This window comes from Pipistrellus kuhlii, unplaced genomic scaffold (assembly GCF_014108245.1).
Source record: "Pipistrellus kuhlii isolate mPipKuh1 unplaced genomic scaffold, mPipKuh1.p scaffold_m20_p_8, whole genome shotgun sequence".
Taxonomy (NCBI): domain Eukaryota; kingdom Metazoa; phylum Chordata; class Mammalia; order Chiroptera; family Vespertilionidae; genus Pipistrellus; species Pipistrellus kuhlii.
The window spans coordinates 67497942-67523417 of NW_023425584.1; the positions used below are offsets into that span (position 1 = coordinate 67497942).

General features: G+C 41.6%; 1 protein-coding gene across 2 annotated transcripts in view; it reads left to right on the forward strand.

Annotated features, from left to right (window-relative positions):
• Nucleotides 1-25476, forward strand: part of KIF13B (kinesin family member 13B) — a 185494-nt gene that overhangs the window by 152722 nt on the left and 7296 nt on the right. Inside the window, exons 36-39 of one of the 2 annotated variants that reach the window (XM_045576884.1) lie at nucleotides 220-240; nucleotides 4970-5081; nucleotides 9877-10010; nucleotides 24569-24631. In XM_045576884.1, the coding sequence (XP_045432840.1) occupies nucleotides 220-240; nucleotides 4970-5081; nucleotides 9877-10010; nucleotides 24569-24631 (330 nt within the window). The remainder of the gene's footprint in view (nucleotides 1-219; nucleotides 241-4969; nucleotides 5082-9876; nucleotides 10011-24568; nucleotides 24632-25476) is intronic. The other variant, XM_036423524.2, reaches the window with a different exon arrangement.

Sequence of the window (25476 nt, forward strand, 5' to 3'; positions counted from 1 at the left end):
ATTAAAATGTAAACATTTTATTCTATACCTTTTAAATTGCTAGAAGTTTTTGTTCTCTTGTATTGATATATATTGGGTTGAGAAAGTCTCCACTTAGTTTATCCATAACAATTTGCGCACAAAACCCTAAAGGAAAGATGATTGATAAAATTGTTATGGGAAATGACAGACTCACATTGGTTTTTTTCTTTTCTTTTGGGGGCTTCCTGTATTCTTCAGTTTTCAGAGATCCAGGGAGAGGTAATTAATCCATTAGGTTTGCCTAATGAGTGGGATACAAGTACTATCCTACTACTTAAAACTTAACACTCTTGCTTTTACCTTAGGATTAAGACTGAATTTTTAAATGTAGCTTTTATAAGATTACTAAATTTGACTCTGCTAATTTTTTTGGACTCAACCTTTTGTGAAAATAACTTTGGTTGTCAGTATGTGTCATTCCTTTCAAATGTTCCTTGTTAATTGGGCCTAACATTGTAAAAGTTCCTGTCAAAACAGACGAGGAACTAAGGCATCTTACTAAATTTAGGAGGCTCTGGAATGGGAGGAGTTGGAGTTAATTCGTATTAAGCAAATAGTACAAATAAACATTTGGGAACTTGTAAGATGTTTTTTTCTGAAGCATGGAATGGGGGAGAGGAGTGAAAAAATGGTGAAGGTGCTTTGAACATTCTTTCGACAGCACCGAATTTAGCTCAGCTGGACCATCTTGGTTTCTTTGCACAGAAGTGTTTAATGTTCAAGAGAGTTGAGTCAGAAACATAATTTTATCATGGACTTGATGATGCTTAAAATGTTAAAAAAATTGGTTTTGAAATGATTGAAGATTATGATTATATTAGTTACACCTACCTTGCCAACTTGCATGGCTTTTTCTGGGTTGTTTACATTGATCTATGTATCTGTCCCTTTTGAGCTTGATTATGAAACCAGACTTTTGCAGTAGAATTTGATGTGCTGTGTCCTTCCCTGTGTGACATTGGAACACTCAGGTTAGCTGAAATAATGTGTTGAATCAGGAAATGGCCACAGCATAGGTTCAGGACTCCTTTCTCTCCTAATTTTCAGTTAATGTCATGGCAGAGAGTAATCATTTGGAAGCAGAGCGACAGTAAAAGGTGCAGCAGGAAGGTGAGAGGGAATAGTCAGGTACTAAAACAATCCTCTTTGGCCTATACCCCTTTGAATCCAGCCAGTCATATTTCACATTTCCTTATTTATTGATGCATCTTACATATTAGAATTGCAATAGTTTTACTGAACTCCATCAAAATGGAATTTTATGAACTATTTCCAACTTATAAATTCACTTTAGGGCCTAAAATAAATCACTCTTACTAAGCTTTTCAATTAAAAAATATAATATACCCTAATTGCAGTGATGTTGCTATTTATTATTACTGGATATTTAATTATGATTGTTAAGGCAATTTTTTTAAGACCAAATGAAAACTTAGCAAACTTTATATGACCAGTCTACCAAGATGGGCTCATATTTAGGGGCAGAATTAATTTCAGCAGATTGTTTTTTCCACTCTGAAAACACAATGGAATACTACTCTGCTGTAAAAAGGAAGAAAATTTTACCCATTAGGGCAGCATGGATGGACCTGGAGAACATTATGCTAAGTGAAATAAGCCAGTCAGAGAAAGAAAAGTACCATATGATTTCCTATGTGGAATTTAATGAACAAACTGCACTACCAAGAAAAATAGAGACAGATTCATAAATAGAGGGCAGGTAGACAGCCCTGGTGGTGGGGAGGTAATGGGTGGTATTTCTAAAGCCATTTGAAATGGAATTATATTTTTAATAACTTTACAAGATAGTGTTTGTCATCTTCCAATTGGAGTTTTTGATGCAATTAAAAGCAGCCAGAAGCTTAAATGAGTATCTGGTTAGCAAAACTGAGTTGTATGTTTTGGCCACCATTACCTTCCTGAAAACTGCCCTGAGTTAGTTAGTTAGTTAAGGCTGAAGCCAAAGGTGCTTTGTTAGTTGCAACAGAATCCACCTTAGAATCTGGAATGTCACTTCTCTTTATATACCTCTTGTGCAGGTATCTGATCTTCCACTTTTCTGATGGAAAACCAAACCTCTTTACAGAAAACCCAAAGGTTCGATGTCTGTATGAAGAGCTGCAGTGGGAAAACAGAGGTGGACAGAGGTCTAAACCACATTCCAAGTCAGCTGAGAGACTCCTGTGTTTCCCTGTTCAGTTTGCCTAGCTACAAGCATGGCTGTCTTCAATAGGGTTTTATTTCCTTGAATTCCTCCTGGGGGCACAAGTAATCCCTAATCCGTATGAAGTTCCTGTAGGGATCCGAAAGGAAGCCAGAGTTTTCTCTTGTGCCTCCTCTTCTGGGCTGATTGAAGTTCAATAGACAGGCAGGCAGAATGTTGAAAACAGATCACAGACTTATCTTTTTAGATTTAAAGGTGTAGATTACTGTGATGGAAGTTAAAACAAAACAAAAGAAAAAATCCACTATCCTCTTGGACTTTGAGAACAGTGCTCACATGATTTCACTCATATGTGGAATTTAATGAACAAACTGAACTATGAACAATCCAGCGGCCCATTGTGTGGCCAAGTGCCTTATATTCGTTGTCTCGAGTTCATCTCTCTCTAAAGTACCTTGAACAGAGATGCTTCCTCCCACCCCCAACATTTCAGTAAAGGGAGACTAACTGTAGAACAGCCAGGCATGTGACTTTATTGGAAAGACACAAATCCTTGCCCTCAGGGGGCACAGTGTATAAGCTAGACCCTGAACCACAGGATTCATTTCTGGCGGGAGAAGGGGCACATACTGCAGGAGAAAGGGACGTAGTGAATGGTGTCGCCGGAGAGTTTCCCCAGAGGTCTGTGGGTGCCCAAGGAGTGCTTTTCCCAGTTTATCACCCACATTTGTTCCCTCCGAAGCAGGGCTCCTTCCAGCCCAGAGTGATTTGTGTCCTTGTGTCTGGTCGGTAAGACCTGGGAATAGTTAGCATTCACGATTCCTCAAGGTTACGATGACGGTGAAGGTGGATGGATGAAGGGAAATGTGTCTCTGTTTTTCATTATCCGATACGCCAGCAATATGGCTAAGGCGGTATTAATTAAGGTACTGCATGCATCCTTTCAAATGTTCTCACTTGAGGTATTTGAATATATGAGACAGCAAGAGTTATTGCTTTCGTTCTGATTTGGTGGTAACATTGTGTGTGGGAGTGCCAACTGGGAGAAATTACTCGGGGAGCTGGAGGGCCCCGTGAGCGCCTTGGGGAAGAGGTGACACCTGCGTTATTTGTCATTGGACCATTATGCACGGAGCAGCCGAGGTGCTGACTCCAAATCAGCTCCTTAGTTTTCCTAAGGGACAGAGTGCCACTCTGTCAGCTGCCAAACAAGGCAGAAAAATAGAAAACCTGAAAATAAATTTATTCTCAAAGTAAGTAAGTTGTCTTCAAAACAGCCCTGCATGAGGCTTTTTCCCTCTGAGGAGCTCCAGGGGCGGCGGCCCTCATGTCCGGCCCCTGATTATGATGTCCCAGAACACAGGGCTGCAGCTGCCCGGGCAGGACAGATAATTACATTTCAATGCAAAGAACATTAATGAAACGGGTAAGTCTGTAAATCAGTGTGTGATTCATACGCTCCGCCCATGAAGTATTTCAGATTCATGGTTTCCCGAATCGTCTCTCGTATCTGTTTTTGTTTCCTTGCTTCCTAACGCTAAAACATCATGCCATTTTTTAAAAAAATATCAAGTGCTGAGAGAGTTCCCAGGGAAGAGTGTTCTCTCAGGTAAACAGGATCCAGATCACTTAGGGCTTATTGATTTTATGATCAGTACTTAGGTTGCCGCTAAAAGCAGATAGGCTTCCAGTACATATCTGAAACCTAAGAGGTCTTCCCTCCGCCATCTATCTTCAGGCGCAGTGAAGAGACCTCGCTTTGCAGGTGATTACTAATGAGAGCTCAAGTGGATCGCCAGGGTCACGCATCTGTGAAACACTAGCCTGAACGAATATAAAATACCATTATTTAACTCCAATGATTATTAGAGGATCAAAGGGAACTTGAAGCATTTAAGAGATTTGCATCTCATCTCCATTACTGGTTTTTATCCCTGTGGGACTGATGTTAAAAGTGCTCTGATGGTATCACCATTTTTATGGCTTACCATAAGCTTTAGGGTGGTAAATTAGTCCACCAGATGGCTGGCATTGTTCAGGTATCATGCCATAACATCTCTTTAATGGGAATTTATGAAATAAGTTGAGAGTACAATAAGACTTGTCAATCCAGAGACTTCCATTATTGGCACGTGTGATTGCTTGATTTGGGTTTAACTGGAACTTACCTTTAATGTCTGTATAAAATGAGAAGCATGGTAATATACGGTTGTACAATTTTTACTTCGATGACGATATGTAAATGGTTGGAAAGATGCACCTGTGGAGAAGAGAGGAGAAACACCTGCCTCCACTAGAGTTGTTCCTGAGTCGGGAATCTGCTGTGGGAAAGGGCATCTCCAGGCAGAAGTCAGGAAGCAGAGCACAGGGAGGCTTTCGGAAGGAAGGTGTTAGTATATCCATATTGTGCAGGAAGCTGCATCCTGTAGTAGGAAGAATGTGAGAATGGAATTGAGGAGACTCTAAGTACTAAACTGGAGGGAGATCCAAATGTGAGGTATCATTACTACTTGAGATCTTTCAGGCTCATGGACCACTGGGTGGCAACTGCTGCTCCAGAGGTTTCCTTCAGCCTGCAGTTGCCAACCTTTTGGACATCACGGACCACCAGTGGTTTGTGGACCACTGGTTGGCAACCACTGCTCTAAAACTGATCATGTCCTGTCAAGGGAATAAAGCTTTAGTGATGTATAACAGTTTTTTCTTAAATATTTTTAGATTTTTATTATTGTTGTTGTTGTTAAATGATTGATTTGAATCAAAATTACCAATTTGTCCTTGTAGGGCCGGTGGGAAAGTCAACAGGATGTATCGCAAATCGCAGTTTCCAGAGGAGCCGCTCCGATCGCCCCATCCCTCCCTAGTTGTCCCCAGAATAACCATTCTCCTGATCCAGGTAAGTTAGGGCTTCATTTGCCAATCACTGTCATGAAGTTCCAACAGCTTTCAGAAATAGTATAAATCAGGATTTCCTACCAGGTAACCGCTGTTCTACTAGTTCATGCCCATCTGAGTGTTTCCCTTTGTCTTAACATGTTAAATTCCACTGATTTCTGAACGTTGAATTTGTCTTGCATTCCTGAGATAAACACTTCTTGATAGTGATATGTTATCCCTTTATGAAATATCCCTTATTTCATAAATTGCTTGATTCCTTTTGCTGACATTTTAAGTTTTGCGTGTATGTTCTACAGTGAATATCTGTCAGTACTTTACTCATAATAATAATGTCTTTGTTAGCTTTTGGTATCATGATTATATTGGCCTCATAAAATGACTTCGAAATATTTTCTTATTAGTCTTCTCACAGAACCAACATTTAGTTTTATTTTCTGTTTCATTGATTTCTGTTATTTCTTCATTTTACAAATTTGGCATGCTGTGCTTTCATTATTAGATATTCAAAATATTTTCTAATTTCACTCTGATTTATTTTTTGAGCCATGGATTATTTAGCATGTTAATTCATTTTCATATATCTGGGGGGGGGGTCTTCTTATTGATTTCTTATTTAATTTAATTATAATTAGAGAACAGACTCTTTAACATTTCAGACTTTTGAAATTTTTTGAGCCTTTGCTCTGTCTTGGTGAACATTCTGTTTTCACTTGAAAAGAATGTCTATTCTGTTTTGGGGCATCGTGTTCTGGGTATATCAATTAGGTCATCGTGCTTGTGATAATGTCATCTCTGTCTTTATTGGCTTTTTGCTATTTGTTCTATTAATCACTAAGAGGAGGCATTGAATCTCTAAGTACTATGATTGTGAAAATTGTCTACTTTTCCCTTTAATTATATGGTTTTTTTTTCATCATTCACTTAGAAACTCTGCATTAGATATAGACTCATTAAAGATTATTATTTTTTCCTGAAGAAGCGATATTTCTCATTCTGAAATATCCCTTTATATCTCTGGTAATAGTTACTTTGAATAATATCAAGTCTTGCTTGATATTAATATAGTCACATCAACTTTCTTTTGCTTGTTGTTTGCACAGTGTATCTTTTTCTCAATTTTCAAAATTTTAGCCTATATTGTCTTTAAATTAAAAGTGAACTGTCTTTTAATTAATATATGGTTAGGATAAAATTTTGTTTTAAATCTAGTCTGACAAATTCTGTCTTTTAATTAACATCTTTAGTTATTTTATATCTAATATTATTATTATGTCTGCCATGTTGCTATTGGTTTCTATTTAAAAAGAGTTAATTTGGAGAGAGAGAGAGAGAGAGAGATCAACTTGTTCACTTGTTGACTTACTGATGCATTCATTGGCTGATTCTTATATGTGTCCTGATTGGAGATGAGACTATGCTCTAACCAACTGAGCTACCTGGCCAGGGCTGGTTTCTATTTGACTTTTTTATTTTTTCACTCTGACCTCCTTTTTGTCTTCTTTTAGTTTAACTGAAAAATATATTTTAGACAACCATATATACTCTACTAACCTGAAACTAATACAAAATAGTATTGAATATAAACTGCAATTGAAAAATGAAAATACCGTAATAAAAAGAAGAAACTCAGTGGGGAAGGTTGGTGAGTTGGATAGGATCTCATAGCTATAAATAAAATAGGTATTCCCTACCCCCCCCCCCAAAAAAAAAAAGACAGAAAAAAATGTAATGTTTGATTTTATTTCCTGTTTTGGCTTTTGAGTATGCCTGTATTTCTTTGATTATTTAGGAAAGTCTTTGCTCAAGGACCCTAGTTTGCATCCTTGACTTGTCACAGCCTATGAATTATTATCATCTCCCACTGCACACATATAAGAGCCTTGCAACAGTAGTTCCATCTGACTTTTCCCTCCCTCCCTCCCTTATTTTGTATTGTTGTTGTTGTATAGTCTACTTTTCCAGATGTTATGAACCCATTTTACAGTGTTACTTCTTTTGCTTTAAAATAACCACATTTAAGAAAATAAAGACACTAGAGAGAATCTTTTCTATTTCCCTTCATTATTTCTGGCATTAGCCAGGCCTCCCTGAAGATCTTATCCTTTTCTGATATCATTTAGCCCATGAGTATCCTGAATTATTTCTTATTGTGTCATTCTCCTGGGGAAGAATGCTCTCCTCTTTTAAGAATATCTTTATTTCACCTTTTTTTTTTAAGGATACTTTCTCTAGATAATTTTGAGTTGACAAGTTTAGTTCAGCTCTTCACATATGTTACATTATCTTTTAGGCTCCTTTTCTGAGGAGAATTCAGCCATCATTTCTGTCAGGTTTTCCTTACATAATGTCTTTTTTTATTTGCTTTCAAGATTTTCACTCTCTTTCTTTTTAGCAGTTGGACAATGATGTGCTTAGGTATAGTTTTCTTAATATTTATTTTGCTTGGATTTCACTGATGTTCTTAGATCTGTAGGTTGGGTTTTTGAAGAAATTTGGGCAATATTCAGCTATTAGTTCATTAAACTTTTTCTACTGGACTTTTCTCTCTTTTGAATCCTCTGTCCAATATTGTACATGCAGGTCACAGGAGCTCTACTTTTTTTTTTTTTTTTAAGTTTCTATTTTCAATCTTTTTATCTTATTCTTGTTTCTTCTGGTTGGATAATTTCTTTTGCTATTTCCAGTCTTCTGTTAAGCACATTTAGGGAACTTTTTATTTAAATTACTAGAGGCCCAGTACATGAAATTCATGCATGGGGTCAGGGGTTTCTCAGCCCGGTCCCTGCACCCTCTCTAATCTGGGACCCCTCAGGTGATGTCCGACTGTCAGTTTAGGCCCCATCCTGGCCTAAACCGTGGTTGGACATCCCTCTCGCAATCTGGGACCGCTGGCTCCTAACTGCTTGCCTGCTTGCCAGCCTGATTGCCGCCTAACCGCTCCTCTGCTGGCCCCCAACTGTCCTGCCCTGCCAGCCTGATGGCCCCTGACTGCCGTCTCCTGAGGGCCTAATCACCCCTAACTGCCTCTGCTTTGGCCTCCACCACCATGGCTTTGTTTGGAAGGAAGTCATATGTCCGGAAGATGTCAGGTCACCCAGTCTAATTAGCATGTTACCCTTTTATTAGTATAGATTATTCTTTTCAGTTCTAGAATTTCCATTTGCTTCTTTTTTTGTAACAGTTTTACTTTCTCTGCTGATGTTCCCTATCTGTATATTTGTTAAGACCACATTCTTCTTTACATCCTTGGACTTGTTTATAGAAGCTTCTTTAAAGTTTTTACATGTTCAAGCCAGCATCTAAACCATCTCATGTTCTATTATGTTGACTGCTTTTATCTTTACTATGGGTCATATTTAATGAGTTTTTACAAATGTATTTGCCCATTTAACTGACACCCATACAAGGTAGAACAGATTTATGCGACTCCTCCTGATCAGCCAATGTTCTGATTTCAGATTAGTTTTGCTTGTTCTATAAGTTCATATAAAAGGAATTATACAAGCCCTGGCTGGTGTGACTCAGTTGTTTGGGCATTGTCTGGTGCACCAAAAGGTTGCTGGTTCTATTTTGGTCAGGGCACATGTCTAGGTTATGGACGTGATTGCCAGTGGGGGACATGCAAGAGGCAACAAATCAGTGTTTCTTTCTCAGTGATGTTTCTCTATTAGTTTCTCTATTATCTCTTCCTCTCTCTCTAAAAATCAATGAGCTATTCTTAAAAAAAAAAAAAAAAAAGGAAGAAAGAAAAGAAAAGAAAGAAAGAAAGAAAGAAAAAGAAAAGGAACCATACTATATTCCTTTTGTGTGTTTTTTTTTTTTTTTGCTCACTATTTCTATTCAAGTCATCCATATTGCTGTATGCATCACTAATTTATTCTTTTTTACTGCTGAGAAATATTGAGAAATATTTCATTATCACAATTGAATTTATTACCATTTTTAATCAGCTCCATTTATGGACATTTGGTTTCTTTCCAGTTTTTGGCTACTACCATAGGCCCCTTGCTCAGGCCGCCCCATGCCCCAAGAGAACCCCCACCCTGATCCAAGACACCCTTCAGGGCAAACCAACTGGCCCCCATCCGTGCACCAGGCCTCTATCCTATCTAATAAAAGAGTAATATGCAGATTGACCATCACTCCAACACACAAGATGGCTGCCCCATGTGGTCAAAGATCCTGCCCCCAAGTGGACACAAGATGGCCCCACAAATGGCCAGCAGGGGAGGGCAATTGGGAGGCACCAGGCCTTCAAGGGAGGGCAGTTGTAGATGACCAGGCAAGTAGGAGAGGGCAGTTGGGAGGCACCAGGCCTGCAAGGGAGGGCAGTTGAAGGCAATCAACCCTGAAGGGGAGGGCAGTTAGGGGTGACCAGACTGGCAGAGGAGGGAAGTTGGGGGCAAATGGGCTGGCAGAGGAGTGAAGTTGGGGGCAAATGAAGCAGTTAGACATCAATCAGGTTGCATGAGAGTGGTTAGGGGGTAATCAGGCTGGCAGGCAGAAGTGGTTAGGGGCAATTAGGAAGGCAGGCAGGCGAGCATTTGGGAGCCAGCAGTCCTGGGTTGTGAGAGGGATGTCCGACTGCCTGTTTACCAGACATCCTTCGAGGGGTCCCAGATTGGAGAGGGGGCAGGCTGGGCTGAGGGACAACCCCTACCCCACCCTCGTGCACGAATTTTGTGCACCGGGCCTCTAGTATTGTTATATTTGCTTTTAAATGATCCTTGTCAAATCTGCAGTAAAGAGATGTCTTTGTAATTGTTTTTCTTCTCCTTTCAATATTTTGACAGGACATAGTAGCCCAGCAGCCTCCTACCTGACCCCAGTCAAATCCTTTGTGCCACAGATGCCCAAGCTGCTGAAGTCCCTCTTCCCTGTGCGTGACGAGAGAAGGGGCAAACAGCCGTCTCCCCTTGCACATCAGGTAAGAGCATTAAGAAAGCAACAGTGAAGCCCTGGCCAGTGTTCTCAGCATCAGCCTGTGCACCAAAAGGTCACGAGTTCAATTTCTGGTCAAGGGCAGGTACCTGGGTTGTAGATTCGAACCCTGGTTGGGGAGCGTTCAGAAGGCAACCAATCAATGTGTATCTCACATCAGTGATTCTCTCTCTCTCTCCTCTTCCTTTCTCTCTCTTCCTCCCTCCCTTCCAGTCTTTCTAAAAATCAATGGGAAAAATGCCCTTGGGTGAGGATTAACAAAATAAAAAGAAAGCAGCAGTGAACATTTCTTTCTGAGATTGCTGGCAAAAGGGTACTCTATTTTGCACTGAAGCTGGAGGGAGAGTGATGCCAACAATGGGGATTGGGGTGGGAGGGGTAAAAACTGGGCTTTTAGATCTGGTAAAAGCTTGTGATAATTTCTCTTCCCCTCTCTTCAGAGATAACAGAGCTGTTTAAACTTATTGACACACTCAATCCTTTTTGCTTTTAAAAAATGCCAAGTACACTCCTAATGTGATTTATGGTAATATCACTTAGAGCAACAATAGTAAAATTTATGAAGTGCACTTAGTGTTTCTTGTGTATTGCCAAACAGAAAATGTAATTCTATTTTTAATTCTTGATTTCATTTCTCATTTCAAACAATTTCACATCACACTGTTCTTCCTTCTCTGCCTTTTTCCCCTCTTCTGTGGTTTACCTGTTCTTTCACTTAAAATATTAAAAGTGATCATTTGTCTTATTTCCCCTTTTTCTCTGAAACTCAACTCAGCCTTAGAATAAGTTTTAGAGAAAATGTGAAAGGGCTTTCCAAATAATCAGGAAACTGTTCACATGAGATGGTGAATGGAAAGCCTGTTGGCAGTGCAATTTCTGGACTTATATAGGTGTGCATTCAGCAGAAATTGATAAATGAGGATTTATTTATATTCATTCAAAAACACATACAGTGCAAGTTCGGTTGTTGAAATAGGTCTTTTGACATCAGTTTCTCCACATTCACTTAAACATTCAAGTTACAGAAATGCAGGTAAGTTCCTGTCTGAGACCAGAACTACTTAAAAGAATATTCTGAGTTCATGAATGCATATGTAAGGGCGATGGTGTTAGTTTTGTAAGGCTGCTGTGCAGATATATAATATTTTCAGCCTAGCATTATATAAACATATACATAAGCATGCATGTACACATATTAGATGAAAAAAATTAAACACTGAGATTTTGGAAGTGTTTAAATTTAACTAGGCATATCATTGGTATTTAACAATTATCAAAATGAATCTATGACCATGAGAGCTAAAAGAAATAGCAAGTCTAATACTTGGTGGGGTTAGGATGGGCAGAAATTATTTTCCCAAGAGTTTGTTACTGCATTCAGTATTCTTTTCTGATCTCCCACATTGTTATTTAGTATGATTCATGGACAAAATTTCCATGGTAATTTTTTAAAAAGGTAACTAAAAAATATATACAGCCTGGTCTCAAGCCATGCCTCAGCTGGGGCGCCTTATATTCGGCCTCTATAAGCAGCCAAGGTGATTCTTAGTCACATTAAAGCTTGATAGCCACCATTTTTCAACTGCTATTTGGTGAAGACAGAGTTATAGACATTAAGGGAAATCAGAATGGCATTAGAAATCATTGAATCAGTCCCCTATAGTTATAATTATTTTTAAAATATATTTTTATTGATTTTAGACAGGAAGAGAGTGGGAGGGAGATATAGAAACATCAATAATGAGAGAAAATCATTGATCAGCTGCCTCCTGCATGCCCCCTCCTGGCGATCGAGCCCGCAACCCAGGCATGTGCCCTTGACTAGAATTGAACCCAGAAACCTTCAGTCCACAGGCCGACCCTCTACCTATTGAGTCAAACCAACTAGGGCCAGTTATTATTTTTTAAAGCCTCTCTGAGTTTTTGATGTAGAAGTCAAGTCCTGTGCTACAATCAAAAATTATTTTTACTGTTTCATAATAAGTGATTGCTTCTTCTGCAAGAACAATAATGTGTCAGAAACAAATATAGTGATTGGAGGATAACTAATTTGTAATGTCCAATTTAAGAGAGTTAATCTCACAATATTTTGAAGATATCTTAGAGCAGTATTTGCTCATTCAGTTTACTTTTTTTGAGCATATATGAGCAAAAGTGTTGGGGAAAGTGGTCCCAAGTGTTAAATATTTCATAAATAAATGGAAAGATAAAGCTGGACTTACCATAGCCAGTTTGGCTCAGTGGATAGAGTGTCAGCCCTCGGACTGAAGAGTCCCAGGTTGGATTCTGGTAAGGACACGTACCTCGGTCGCAGGCTCGATCCCCAGCCCTAGTCTGGGCATCACAGGAGGTAACCAATCGATGTGTGTGTGTCTCACATTGATGTTTCTTTTTCTCTGTCTCTCCCTTTCCCTTCCATTCTCTCTAAAAATCAATGGAAAAGTATTCTCAGGTGAGGATTAACAAAATAAAAAAGCTGTACTTAGCAAAGATGTCCAATAGTAGGGCTAAAATGTTCCAGCTGGTTCATGAATGGAAGGCTCTTTACTCCAGGCCATCAGGGAGATGCACCTTCCCACACCATCTCTGTCCCTGTCTGGTGACCTTCCAGCTACAACATGCTGGAGACACTTGGTCTCTAGGCTTCATTCAGCGCTGCTGCCAGTTTCCTTCTGCGGACTGCTCAGTCCCTCCTGATTGCCTTCCCTGGGCCCACTTAGTCCATAAGCCACTGATACTCAGGTGCCCCAGAGTGCTAGCCTGGGCTCTCTCTCTAGTCCTTTGCTTGGGTAATGCCATTCAGCTCCATGGCTTTACCTGTCCATACACTGACACTGCTCACTTTTCCATCTCTAGCCCAGGAGGCCCTGAGCCCTGGCTTTATGTATTTCATTGTCCATTCAACTTCTTCACTTACATATCAGGGAGGCATTCGCAGTTTATAAGTCCAAAACATTACTGTTGTTTCAGCTCACAGTCTGCTTACTCCCATCACACAGGATACTTGCTGAAACACATGACCATTTTAGGGTGTAGCACAAACATCCACTCTGCTTACCTCTTACAAGTAGAGCACCAGTGAAAAGGTATAGGTACCACTCCCGAACCAGTGACCTCTGACTTCCTCCATTTCCCATCACTCCTAGTGCCACTCCCGTCTCTTGGCCGTTGCAGCAGCTGAGCAGTTGGTCTGTTTTTGCCTCGGGACAGTCTCTCATTTACAAAATAGCCAGAGTGATCTTCCACACCCTTCCATTAATTCATGGCTGGAAACCTTCCACTGTTTCTCACTGAAACGGAATTAAGTCTAAATTCCTTCCTGGGTGATGCGGTCCCCTGATCTTTACTTGTGCTCCTTTTATTTTCCTCTTTGTTCACAATACTAAGCCATATTGGCCATTCTTTTGTTTGCTTGTTTGTTTTAGACCTCAGTAACACATGAAGTTCTTTTTCGTCTTAAGAGTTTTTTTTATTTCCCCCTTTCACTTGGACTACTCTTTCCCAAGTCTTTTTTATGGCTTTAGGTCACATGTAGAACAGTTCATACTAGCGGGGCCATGAAAGGCTACTGAGAGGAAGTATGTGTCAATGCAGAGTGGCCCTGACAACAGCCTCCCCATACACACTGCACTGGATCAGCGTCCTTAATTTTTCCCTTGGGAGTTACTGTTAAGTCTCTATTTTCATTGATTATCTCTAGAATATAATCTTTGAGGGCAAGGGAATATTGATAATAAAATGACATATATATACAGATTATAATATTAGATAACTTATATGTACAAGAGTCATAAAGTAGCATAAAGGACTCTGTTTATAGTTTAGAGATGAGAGAATCACATCTGAGTGGAGATTTGAGATATCAAGTCATATTGATGAACCTTTTTTTCCTGGATTGATGTAAGTTTTACTAAAGAACCATTTCTTAAGGAGAGAAAAACTTTGAGTATCGTTTTGGATTTAGTTGATCAAAGATGGGTGTGTTCATCTCAGATCATGACTGTCTCTGCTAGAGCTCTAAGGGAAGTAAATTCTTTTAAATGAGAGTATCAATGTAGAGGTCCCACTACCTTGGCCACTTTAAATATGCTTTAGGTTGTTACTCCTGAGTGGTGTTTTACTCTTGGAAATGCTGCCCTTCAGTGCCAATGGAATCTCAAAATATCAGCAACAGAACAAGCTGCATTGGCTACTTTAGTGTTCCCCAAATTTTTACTCTCATGGCATCCTGTTCACTTGGAAATCAGAGTTGAAACCTGAAAGCTGAGGTCCTGTTTTTGATAATCTAGCTATTACTCAGGGGTTAGAGGGAGGGGAGGTGGGGGCTCTAGGCTGACTCCAGACCTCACAGGTGTAGGTTAGTCAGCTATATCTCATAATAAATGCTTCATCATTCTTCGGTTGTCTTGCCAAGCTCTTGCTTAAAGTTGGGAGCCCAGATGTGATACAGTAATCCCTGTGCTTAAAAATAGTGCAACTGTTCGCTCCCTCTTCTAAATAATGTACTTTTACCAAAGTAGCATATTATTGCACTCTCTTTTTTTAAAGGCAAGTATTATTAGCCCATCATGCTTCTGGTCAATTAACATTAGTTTTTTTTCTGTTTATTTGTGTACAATCTTGTCAATGAGTTCTCTTTTATTACGATGCTGTTTAACTGATGTATAAAAATACTTAAATAAGGAACTTTAGATTCATTTATAAAATTTTGCCATCTTGATTGTGTTGTAACATTTCTAAGCAATCAAGGTATTTTTGAGTGCTTATTTACATGTTCTAGCTATCATCTATAAAGTTTTTAAAAAATATATATATTACTGATTTTTTACAGAAAGGAAGGGAGAGGAATAGAGAGCTAGAAACATCGATGAGAGAGAAACATCAATCAGCTGCCACCTGCACACACATCCCTCCCACCCCCCCCCCCCCGCCCCCACTGGTGATGTGCCCATAACCAAGGTACATGCTCTTGACCGGAATCGAACCCGGGATCCTTGAGTCCACAGGCCGACACTCTATCCACTGAGCCACACCGGCTAGGGCTCATCTACAAATTTTTAAAGGGTATAATCTGCCTGTGTTTGAGTCATAATCAAAATACTGAACATTATAGACAGAAGGGAGAACCCTGTCATATACAACTAGAGGCCATTTCTCAAATCACAGAAGACAGAGCAACACATTCAGCTTTATATATTCAGTACCTTCCACCTCCAATCCACATTTCTTCCTCTGCCAGAGATTGTGTATAACTTCGTTAAGTACATTATGGAAATAAAGGGACACCATGACCATGGGCTTCCTCTATATCACCAATCTAGTTAGTCTAAAACAAAAATTCATGCTGATGAATGTTCAAGATCACCCTCTGCAGTACCTGGCCCTGCCATAGTCTGTGAGGTGTGACTTCCCAGTAATGTAAGGACTACACAAATACAGTGAATATTTCTCTCTCTTTGATTCTCTTTTTTATTTGCTGCTAGTGCTTTGTTAGTTCACTCACTTTGGCAGCCAATATAAATAATTAATAACAGACTAAAAAATTGTAGGTTTTAGAATGATATCAGAGATAGAACCCATGCCTGATCTGGTTTGGCTCAGTGGATAGAGCATCAGCCTACAAACTGAAGGGTCCCAGGTTCAATTCCAATCAAGGGCATGTACCTTGGTTTGTAGGCACATCCCCAGCAGGGAGTATGCAGGAGGCAACTGATCGATGTTTCTCTCTCATCGATGTTTCTAACTCTCTATCCCTCTCCCCTCCTCTCCGTAAAAAATCAATAAAATATATTATTTTAAAAAAAGATAGAACCCAGAAAAATAGAAATCAATGCATATACCTAAAAATAAAAATCAGTCTGGATCAATTTTATTATATAAGAAGGGATGAATATTGACATGAATATTGCATAAGATAGGAAATAATTGTAGTGTTGCTTAAGATTTACCATGTGAAACAACACCCAAAGAGAACCCAAAATTAGTTTGCGGATCAACACACAGTACATGGTAATCAAATTGACCATGTATGATGGCATATTCTTATTCTTTCCCAACTCCCAACTTTTTCTTTTTATCATTTTTAAAGCTATTTTCCCCTAAATACAATGAAAGGAATTAAAACTTCTTTCTTCTCCTGTTTCTGTTCATGTTTGGTTTGGAGACCTAAACTGCCTTCTCTGGAGCATTCACAATAATGAAGAAAGTCACTAATCCCCTTAAACACTGCCTGGCCTTCTGGGGCATGATTAGACCACAGTCAGATTGTTGCCCTGGATTCTGGCTATGTGACACTAGAAATACGTTGACCAGTTGGAAGGGTTTCAGAGAATAACATCGGAAATGATTTATGAGGAGAGATTAAAGGAGTTATTTATAGCTTGACCAAACAATGACTGAGAGGGCTGCCTGTAAAAGCATGCGAGGCAGATGGACACTGAAGGCGGGAGGAATCATGGAGGCTGGCTCCTGCGGCTGTGGCATGAAAGGCACAGAACGACAGAAATGAAATTAATGGAGGGAATGGTAGCAGCTGTGGATAAGTCAAATGGTGTATAGATAGCAGGGTACGCTCTTAAAAACCTATGGGATTTCTGTCACTTCTATTTTAAAAAAATAAGATTTTGAGTGTATAAAAATAGTCCAGGTGAGAACCGAGGAATGGAATGAGTCTTGTTCCACTCGTTTCTCAGAATTTCATTGTTCAAGTAGGTGGAATAGATGCAGAGGTTGTATAATGAGGGAATGATTATTATTAAAAAAAAATGCTTTTAATCAGAGTGTCCTTGACATTTTCAAACAAGAATGTTCAGTTCCCTCTTTCATGCAAAGATACAACCCCAGCGAAACTCTAATGAAAAGATTGATGCTTATTAACTTGTTCCTTGGAAGCAGCGGGTTCTCAGATCAAGGTGCTATAGTTTGGGAGCATTGTATCCCAGTGTTTGAAAAGACTCATGATCTTTTCTTTTAAGGGAGGAGTTAACAGTTTATTAGAAGATTTAAAAACAAAGATTCAAATATTTTACAAAATATTTTGGTTTGACCATTTTTATAAAGAAAGACTCATGTGTCTGATTTTTAGGGAGATATATTTTTGTTTGTCATTGATTTCTGTCTGAGTCCCAAAGATGCAAAAACACCACATTGGAGGAGGTGACAGCCGTCTTTGACCTTCTGGTGCAAGTTTAGTAACTAATCTGGAAAATAATGAACTGCAATTAATGAAATCTGTACTCGTATTCAAGTGTGTTTCTCAGACAGCACATACAATAATTGAAAGAACTTCCTGCTCTCTAATTAATTAGATTGAATTAATTTGGCATAATAGCTTTTCTCCTGTATCTAGGAGTTGGTGTTCAGATGAAGCTATTTATGTAACTCAAACTTAGGGACTCCAAATGGCATCTTTGGTTCATCTGGGTAATTAAAGAGTTAATGCTCGGGTTTAATGCCCACCATCACATGCACAGTCACAGTTCCTGCCTCTCTTTGTTTCAGTGTCCTGCACTTTGCTCAGGAGGGCCTTGTCAACTGCAGGGAGTTGTCTTTCTCCAGTTTCAGCACAGCTTCCGGTGTGGGAAATGGGCAGAGCCTCGAGAGAGAGCAGCACCCTGCACATCTCTGGTGCTGATTAAAAAGATGCTTGTATGGTTACTCCATCTTTCAGGGCAGCGTTTCTTCCCCATATAAAATGGAAAAACAAACCAGCCGCTGGTCCTTGCCTTGTGTGAAGGCGCTGTTTGAGGCTGCTCATGTTTGGGCTCCCTTGATGAAAGGGACCACATAAAGGCTGACTCCTGTGTCTGGATTAAGGGTTCATCGTCTTAACTAACTAAACTTCGGAAGAGGACCTGACTGTGCTCTCTAGCCTTTGGTTTGCTTTTATTACTCAGGGCCTTGAACAAATAATGTATCTGAGCATTTCCCCCTGTAATTTAGTGCCACACATAAGTGCATTTGGATATGGTATGCTGCATTCACTGCTCTTGAGTTAACAGAGGGAAGTTTGCCCAGGCCTTCGGGCATGTCATGAAAGTCAAGGGAAGTGCTTTTCCTTCAGTTGCTCTAGGGATGAATTCTTAGGCACTCTGTCTGATGGTAGGAGATGCTTATCTTTGTTTCAGTTTTCCTAAATCATAATATGTTGCTGTCTGTCTTTGTCTCAGAATACGAATACTGACAAAGTTGACTTCAGAATCAGGGTTATAGCCAATCTGGAAAAGAATAAAAATAAGAAAGTTCCCGAGGCAGTACAGAAGTGTATTGAAGAGACCTCAATCTGGCTGTCATTTTTCAGAAACTGGCATCATTTGCTCTTGTGTGATTCTGTGGGTCAGGGATTGGCAACATTTTTTTGGTAAAAGGCCAGATAGTGTTATTTTAGCTTTGCAGGCCAAGCAGTATCTATCGATACCGGCCATAGACAATACTAAACAAATGAGTGGCTGTGTTCCAATAACATTATTTAGAATGCTGCAATTTGAATTTCATGTAATTTACATAACAAAATATTCTTTTATTCAACAATTTAAAATAAAAACTGTCCTTAGCTGATATGGCATACCAAGCTGGTAACAGTCTAGATTTAAACCCTACTTTTACTTTTTGAGATTAAACAAATATTGTGTGTTTTAAGTAAACATCCTTCATCCTTCATAGACATTTGAAAAACAACCATTATTTTGGATGAAGTAAATATTACATTCTTTTTTTAAAAAATACAAGTTATTTTTTTCATAGAAATATTTAAATAAGTTTTAACAATTACCATGTAGAAGTTTCAAAACTAAACTAGCTAAATTCTAAAAATAAGAAGCTGTATCTTTTCTGACAATTCCAGAAACATTAGTATTTAAAATTTTCTCCATGTAGTATCTCTAGTAACTTGAACTCATGCACATATCTTATAGTGAAATAAAGTCTGTTTGGATGGTTTGATTCACTTTTATCCACTTATAAAATAGTTTACTTGTTGATGGAAGAAATGGACCTTTTAGTTGTTTGTATAATTAAATAGCAATATCAGGTATTAGACCCCATGTGCCTCTTTTTGAGGAGCATAGGGCCTGTGTTTGGCTCTGCTCATACTGTGTATCCCCAGCTCCTGGCACAATCTTTTTGACATAATAAGCACCTGGAGCATATTCATGAATGATAAATTAATAAAACCTAAGATTCTTTATTTGAAAGAAAATGGAATTAATGTATCCTGAATGACTTTGGGACTGCTAAATACAAGTAGAAACTTCAGATTTTTTTAGATCAGGTATTATTGTTGTTAGTTTAAAAACGTGCTTATAGCCCAGCCTGGGAATAATGGCTCAGTGGATAGTGTCGACCTATGAACCTATGGTTCAGTTACTGATCAGGGCACATGCGCAAGTTTCAGGCTTGCTCCCCAGTGTGGGGCCTGCCAGAGGCAATCGATCAATGATTCTCTCTTATCATTGATGTGTCTATCTCTCTTTCCCACTCCCTCTCTCTCTGGAGTCAATAAAAAAATATATTAATAGAGAGTCATATTAACTTAGGAATCATTAGAAAATGACACTTAAATTCAGGAGAAGGGATGATTATTAGGAAAGGTTCATTTTTCAAACAAAAATTGTGTCAGAAGGTTTGTGTTTTTGAACACGTGATTATTTTTGGCTTCAATTGATATTTCTTCTCCCCTCTATGTACACCTATGTCCAAATTTCAGAATGTCTGTTCTTTTCCAAATTCTTTGTAACTGTACAGTTCAGCCTTCTTTGCAGCACCTAAATGATTGATTTATTCACTTATCTGTTTATTCATTCAACAAGCACTGAGTGTCTGTTTTATGTGTGGGGATACAGGAATGAATGGGCCATAAGCCTGCCCTTCTGAGAACTGGGTTTTGAGGAGTCCCTTAGAGACATAAACATAAGTGGATTGATGTTACAGATGCTGTAATATGTGTATGTCTGGGTGACTCACGAAGGCAGTGGGCATTCCTACCTACAGTTTCAGGAAGAGTAGGTCGTGCTTGGGCTGAGACTTAAAAACAGATAGGTATCCACCAGGGGAACACGACTCCCTCGGGGAGGAACAGTGAGAGAAATCTCTTGCAAAGCCGAGTTCAGAGTGGGTTAGCAGAATAAGCCTGGAAGGGCTGCACCCTCACAGAGAAGTGAGGGTCTTTCATGTCATGCCAAGGAGCTAAAACTGATCTAGCCAAAGGCATCTCCAAAATAGTTTTTATTCCTCATTTTGAAATTCTGAGCTAATCTCTGTTTTCATTCATTTGGCCTGTGAAAGCCAGAGTTAAAAATGACGAGATAGGATACGAGAAGTGATTATCATCTTTCCCCTGGAATATTTCAAAGCAATTCTTTTGCCTGTAACCTACCCATTGGTTAAGTTTTAGTAATGCCCAGTGGAAGGCATGATTGCGAGTTTACCTGGTGCTTAAAACTCAGTCCTTTTCCATCTCTGTCACTAACTCACAGGGCTGCCCGACTGCATTTAACCATTAGGTAAATATCTCTGAGCCTTGATTTCTTGCTATGAAATGTAGATAATTATACTATATTCACTGGCCTCATGGGACTTCTCCTTAATATTTATAGCTCAAAATACTTTGCAGTCATTTTTATTAATAGTTACCAGATGTGTCGTAAGGATTAATGAGCTTATGATCTGAAATGTTTTGAGCTCCTGAAATAGGAGGCAACTGCCTGCACAGGGGATATGCAAAATAGCATTAAAATGCAAACAATACACATTTGGAAATTTGAGCTGTTATGTGTGAAGGACAAATGGCACACTGTAGATTTCAGTATACTTTGTAGGTATTTTTGGTGCCCTTAATAAGGTTGCTGAATTAATCACGGGCCATTTCCAAAAATAGAAGGCTAAGTACCGCCCACCCCTGCATGCGTGCACACACGCTCAACAAGCCAGGAAGAGCTTAGAAACTGATTTCTAATTTCTGCTAATTTCACTGTCACCAACTTCCTATGCATCATCTTTGACTCTGTTTCCTTCACCTTTAGCCAACTGTTTTCAAGTATTCAACAGTCTCCTTTATATATCTAAATTTTTATTTCTATTATCTTTTCCTCTTACTACACAAATTCAGGCTCTCTCTTTAGCTCTCCACCAAACCATTAAAGCAATTTCTTCGTTGATTTCCCCACATTTTGTTATCTCCCCTATTTAGGGATTCATCTTCCGTAGGCACAGCTCTGATGACCATCTCATTCAGGAACCTTTGGTTACTCTTTCCTGCCTGTGAAAATCAACCATGTGCTCGCAAGGCCTCTCTACATGGCCCCTGCCTTCCTTCCCTCTGCTCAGTGCTGGCCAATCTAGATCCTTCTCTCTTCAAAAAGTCCATTCTAGTATCTGTCCTGTTTCTTGACATTTTACTTACACACACGTCCTTCCCATAATGAGCCTGTTAGTCTGTAGAGAGCAAAGTCCATGCCTTTCTGATCTCTGTGTTCTCCTTGGTGTCATTGCTACTAACGCCTGGTCACGGTGGAACCTGCCATATCCTTGTTAAAAGGAAGTTTACAGTGACTCAGCCCGTCACCTTCTTCATGTAGGGCGGAAATTTGACATGGACAGAGCAGAGAGGGTCCTGTGATGAATCTATGTACCTGTCACCCAGCTTCGATAAGAATGAGTATGTGGCCAGTCTCCTGTGTCTGTACCCCTCTCTCACGAGCATTGCCCTGTCAGACATCCTCTGTTGGAGAAGAATCTTTCTGTGACCCCGCTTGTCCAGAGCTGGAATCTGGCAGACACCACTGCCTAGCACCTCCCCCAAGAGGGAGGCACCCCAAGCTGCTGGTATATGGGTGGGAGGAGTGGGTGTGGCCCATGTATTGTCATAATGCTCCTGACCCACTCCGACCTGATCTGACCTAAGTTTTGACATCATTTTTAGCCATTTCAGTCATTCTTTTTTTTTTTTTTAATATATTTTATTGATTTTGTACAGAGAGGAAGGGAGAGAGAGAGTTAGAAACATAAATGAGAGAGAGTCATTGGTCAGCTGCCTCCTGCACACCCCCTACTGGGGATATGCCCGCAACCAAGGCACATGCCCTTGACTGGAATCGGACCCGGGACCCTTCAGTCCCCAAGCCGACGCTCTATCCATTGAGCCAAACCGGTCTCCGCCCATTTCAGTTATTCTTGTTCTGGTTCACATTTTTTCTGAATGGGGGTCGCTGGCTTTTTTATGAAACATTCTGCCCGATTAGGAAGTGGCCACTGAGCGTGAGTGATGGCGACAGGAATCCCTTGAGGGCAGCCGGGAGGCTCTCAGCCTCGCAGCCCGGAGCCCTGGAGTCAGGGCACCAGGAGCCCCGGTGGTCCTCCGGGTCCCTGCATCGTGTCAGAGCATCTGGTCCTCTAATTCATTTCAGCTAATATTTTTTACGCGTTTACTGGAATTTTGTAATTACTCTGAGTCATAAAGAAAAGTGTAAATTATGTCTCTCTGCTTCATTTGGGAGGGCAGGAGTTACATCATATTAGAAGAGGTTTCATTGCAGTGCTTACGTTCCATCATTGGTATCATTTTTATACATTAAGGGGGAATGTTTCCTCCCAATCTCATCTATTTTAAATGAGACCTAACTAAAGAATGAAAGCATTTTGGAGCTCAAACTTAAGGAATGTTTTCTCTACGTGTACTAAGAAATACGCTCTGAACACCTTCCCACTTGTGGGAGACTTCAGATAACATGGGGACCGTGAGCCTGAGAGAGCGGCTGGCAGCGGAGGGCTGTTGGGGGGGGGGGGGCTTGGACACACTCCATGGGCACGCTGCTGGCAGCAGAGGAGGGCCAGGCGGGGCTTTGGGAGAGGGAAGGGTTATGTGCCCTAGGAGTGGAGTGCCCTCTCCTTGTGCAGTTGCTGCCCCAGGGGATCCTCCCTCGTCCATCCTGTTGCCATCCCCAGGGTCTTTCTTACACACAACTCTGACTCTGGTCCCTGGCCTGCAGCCCAGGAGCTCCCGTGTCTGCAGGTGAAGCGTGTTTCCTTCTTGTCCCTGGGTCCTTCCATCTGCTGAGCCTTGTCTCCTGCCAGTTCCCACTCCATCGCCTCCACTCTGTGCCTCTTCTCAGGTCTTACCTCCAGCAGAAAGGCTCCCTCTAGCACTTTGCTCCCCAACCAGCCCCAAGGCCTGAGGGCTACTTAGTATCTTTGCAGGAAGCAGTGACCTGGTACTGTGAGCTCAGGCCACCCCCACCCTCACTGAGCCATTTTGTCCCAAGAGGTTGGCCTGCTTGGTAGGAAGCAAGACTTTGGCCGCCCAGCCTTAGTGTCCTCAGACTCTGTCCAGGGAGAGTCAGCGGCATAGGAGCTTCAGACACCCAGAGACACCACAGGGAGGACCTGAGTGCTCGGGAGAAGGGAGATGGAGGGATATGGAACCAGTAGGTCAGTGACCATCTGCTTCTCTTCTGGACATTCCTACTGCACGCAAACCAATGTCAACGTTCACTTCCCGTGTGAGGGAAGACTCGGAGCCCGGTTTGTTCTGCCAGGATGGGGCCCTCTTAGAACTGGGCATTCCGAGGTCCCGGCTCCTGCATGGGAGCAGGGGGACCTGGGAGGGGAGCGGCTTTGTTGAGGGAAGAAGGCAGAAGCGGTGGATTCCTGCCTCTTGGAGACAGTCCTATCCCCTCTGCAGTCCCACTGCCCTTGTGAACCAGCCGCTGCCGAGTGAGTTTCTGCCTCGTCTCCTTCCTCTGACACCCCCTCTCCTGGTCCTGGTGCGAGTTATTTCTTCATTCTTTTCTTTAAACGCTACCTCAATGGCGTGCCCACATGTACCAAAGGCCTTTCTTGTGATGTTGCTTGCACCTCTTATTCAGGCCCCAGTCACTCACTCACACCTGCTCTGTTGCTGGAGTCTCACTAGGGATTTGCCTACTTTGGTCTTTAAATATTTTCACCAGCCAGTTTGCCTCCCACTACCAGATCCTTGTCCTCACCCTCCACACTCTCCTCTCAGTTACCCGATGAGGATAGTTTCATCCCGAAGCCGCTCTCACGCTCCCTCTCCTGCTCTGTCTGTGCCCAGAGCTATGCTCCGGCCTGGATTCCCTGAACCTCGCATCCCGTGGCTACTCGTCAGCTTCCTTTTACTCCGTGAGTTTCCTGGGCCACAGAGGCTTGGTTTGAGTGCCACCTCCTGCTGCAGCCTCTCCTGGTCTTTCCTGTCCCAGTCACTTCTCCCCAGAGTCCTGAGACGCGATGTGTACAGCCACAGCCGTGTGTGAGGACGGGAGGGGAGCCGCGTCGGAGCCATGGCGTGCATTGCGGGTGTCAGCCCCTATTTGGGTTGCAAGATGGAGGCTCGGGAGCTGCTGGTTCTGCTCCTTATTTCTTCCGTGTCTGTGGAGAGTGTGGCGCCCCTCGCTCTAGGCAGGCCTGATTGGCCATGACTTGTTGGAATTCCTGACAGTTGGCGGGCTCTGCTGTGTGTGCAGCGGAAACTCTCTGGCTGTCTGTTCTGTTCTTGATCTCTCACGCCCGCCCGTCCACTTGTCTCCTCAGCCGGTGCCCCGCATCACGGTGCAGCCCGCCCTCCCGGACCCCCGGACGCCCAGGGTGGCGGAGGTGAGTCAGCGGGTCGGGGCGCCTGGCTGGTGGGTGGCCCGATGCTGTGAGCGTTGAGGCCACACTGTGGTGGTTTAATTCTAGCATTTCCATTTTGATCATTAACCACAATAGAGGCCATGGTTTTCTCCCTCTCTATTTTTCTGTTACACTTGCTATTTCCAACTTGTTAATCATATGATTGCTAAACTTTGAGGTGCTTGGCTGCTGCTGTCGTCTGCTGCTTTAATAGCCCACCGCCAGGCGAGGCGAGTTCTATAAACAGAGCAACCTCCTTATTCTAAGTGTGTGCTTAATTCTCAGTTTTGCATTTCATCCTGATCCGCGGATCAGCGTGAAAAGACGAATGCTAAGCTGGGAGGGAGCGGCCTCTTATGATCTCCTGCAGATGAACAACACTTCTCGCCTTATGAATAGCAGGTCTATTTTCTCCCACTGTGCGCTCACTCTCAGGAAATGCCATCTCTTCATAGGGAAATTTTATTTATTAAAACAACAGCAAAAGCCGAATAATTGGAAAGGAAACTCAGGCCTCATGAATCCACTTCTTTCTAAAAGGCCCTTCCAGTCAGTGCCCGGGGCATCCTGAGTTTAACTGCAGACACACCACGGCCCCTCCCGTGGAGAATGCTTGTCATTGCTGCCGAGGCAGGACCGGGCAGCGAGGCCAGTGGGACCCAGTGGGAAGGAGTCCCCTGCGGGCGGGGCACCTGGCGTGGCACCGCCTCTGCCCCTGGGCAGCCCTGCTGCTCCTCACGGTGCTTCTCCAGCCGAGGCTTCCGTGGCAGCCCCCCGAAATGTCACTGGGGAGGGTAAGACCCAGCGATGGCAGACGGGCTTCCACT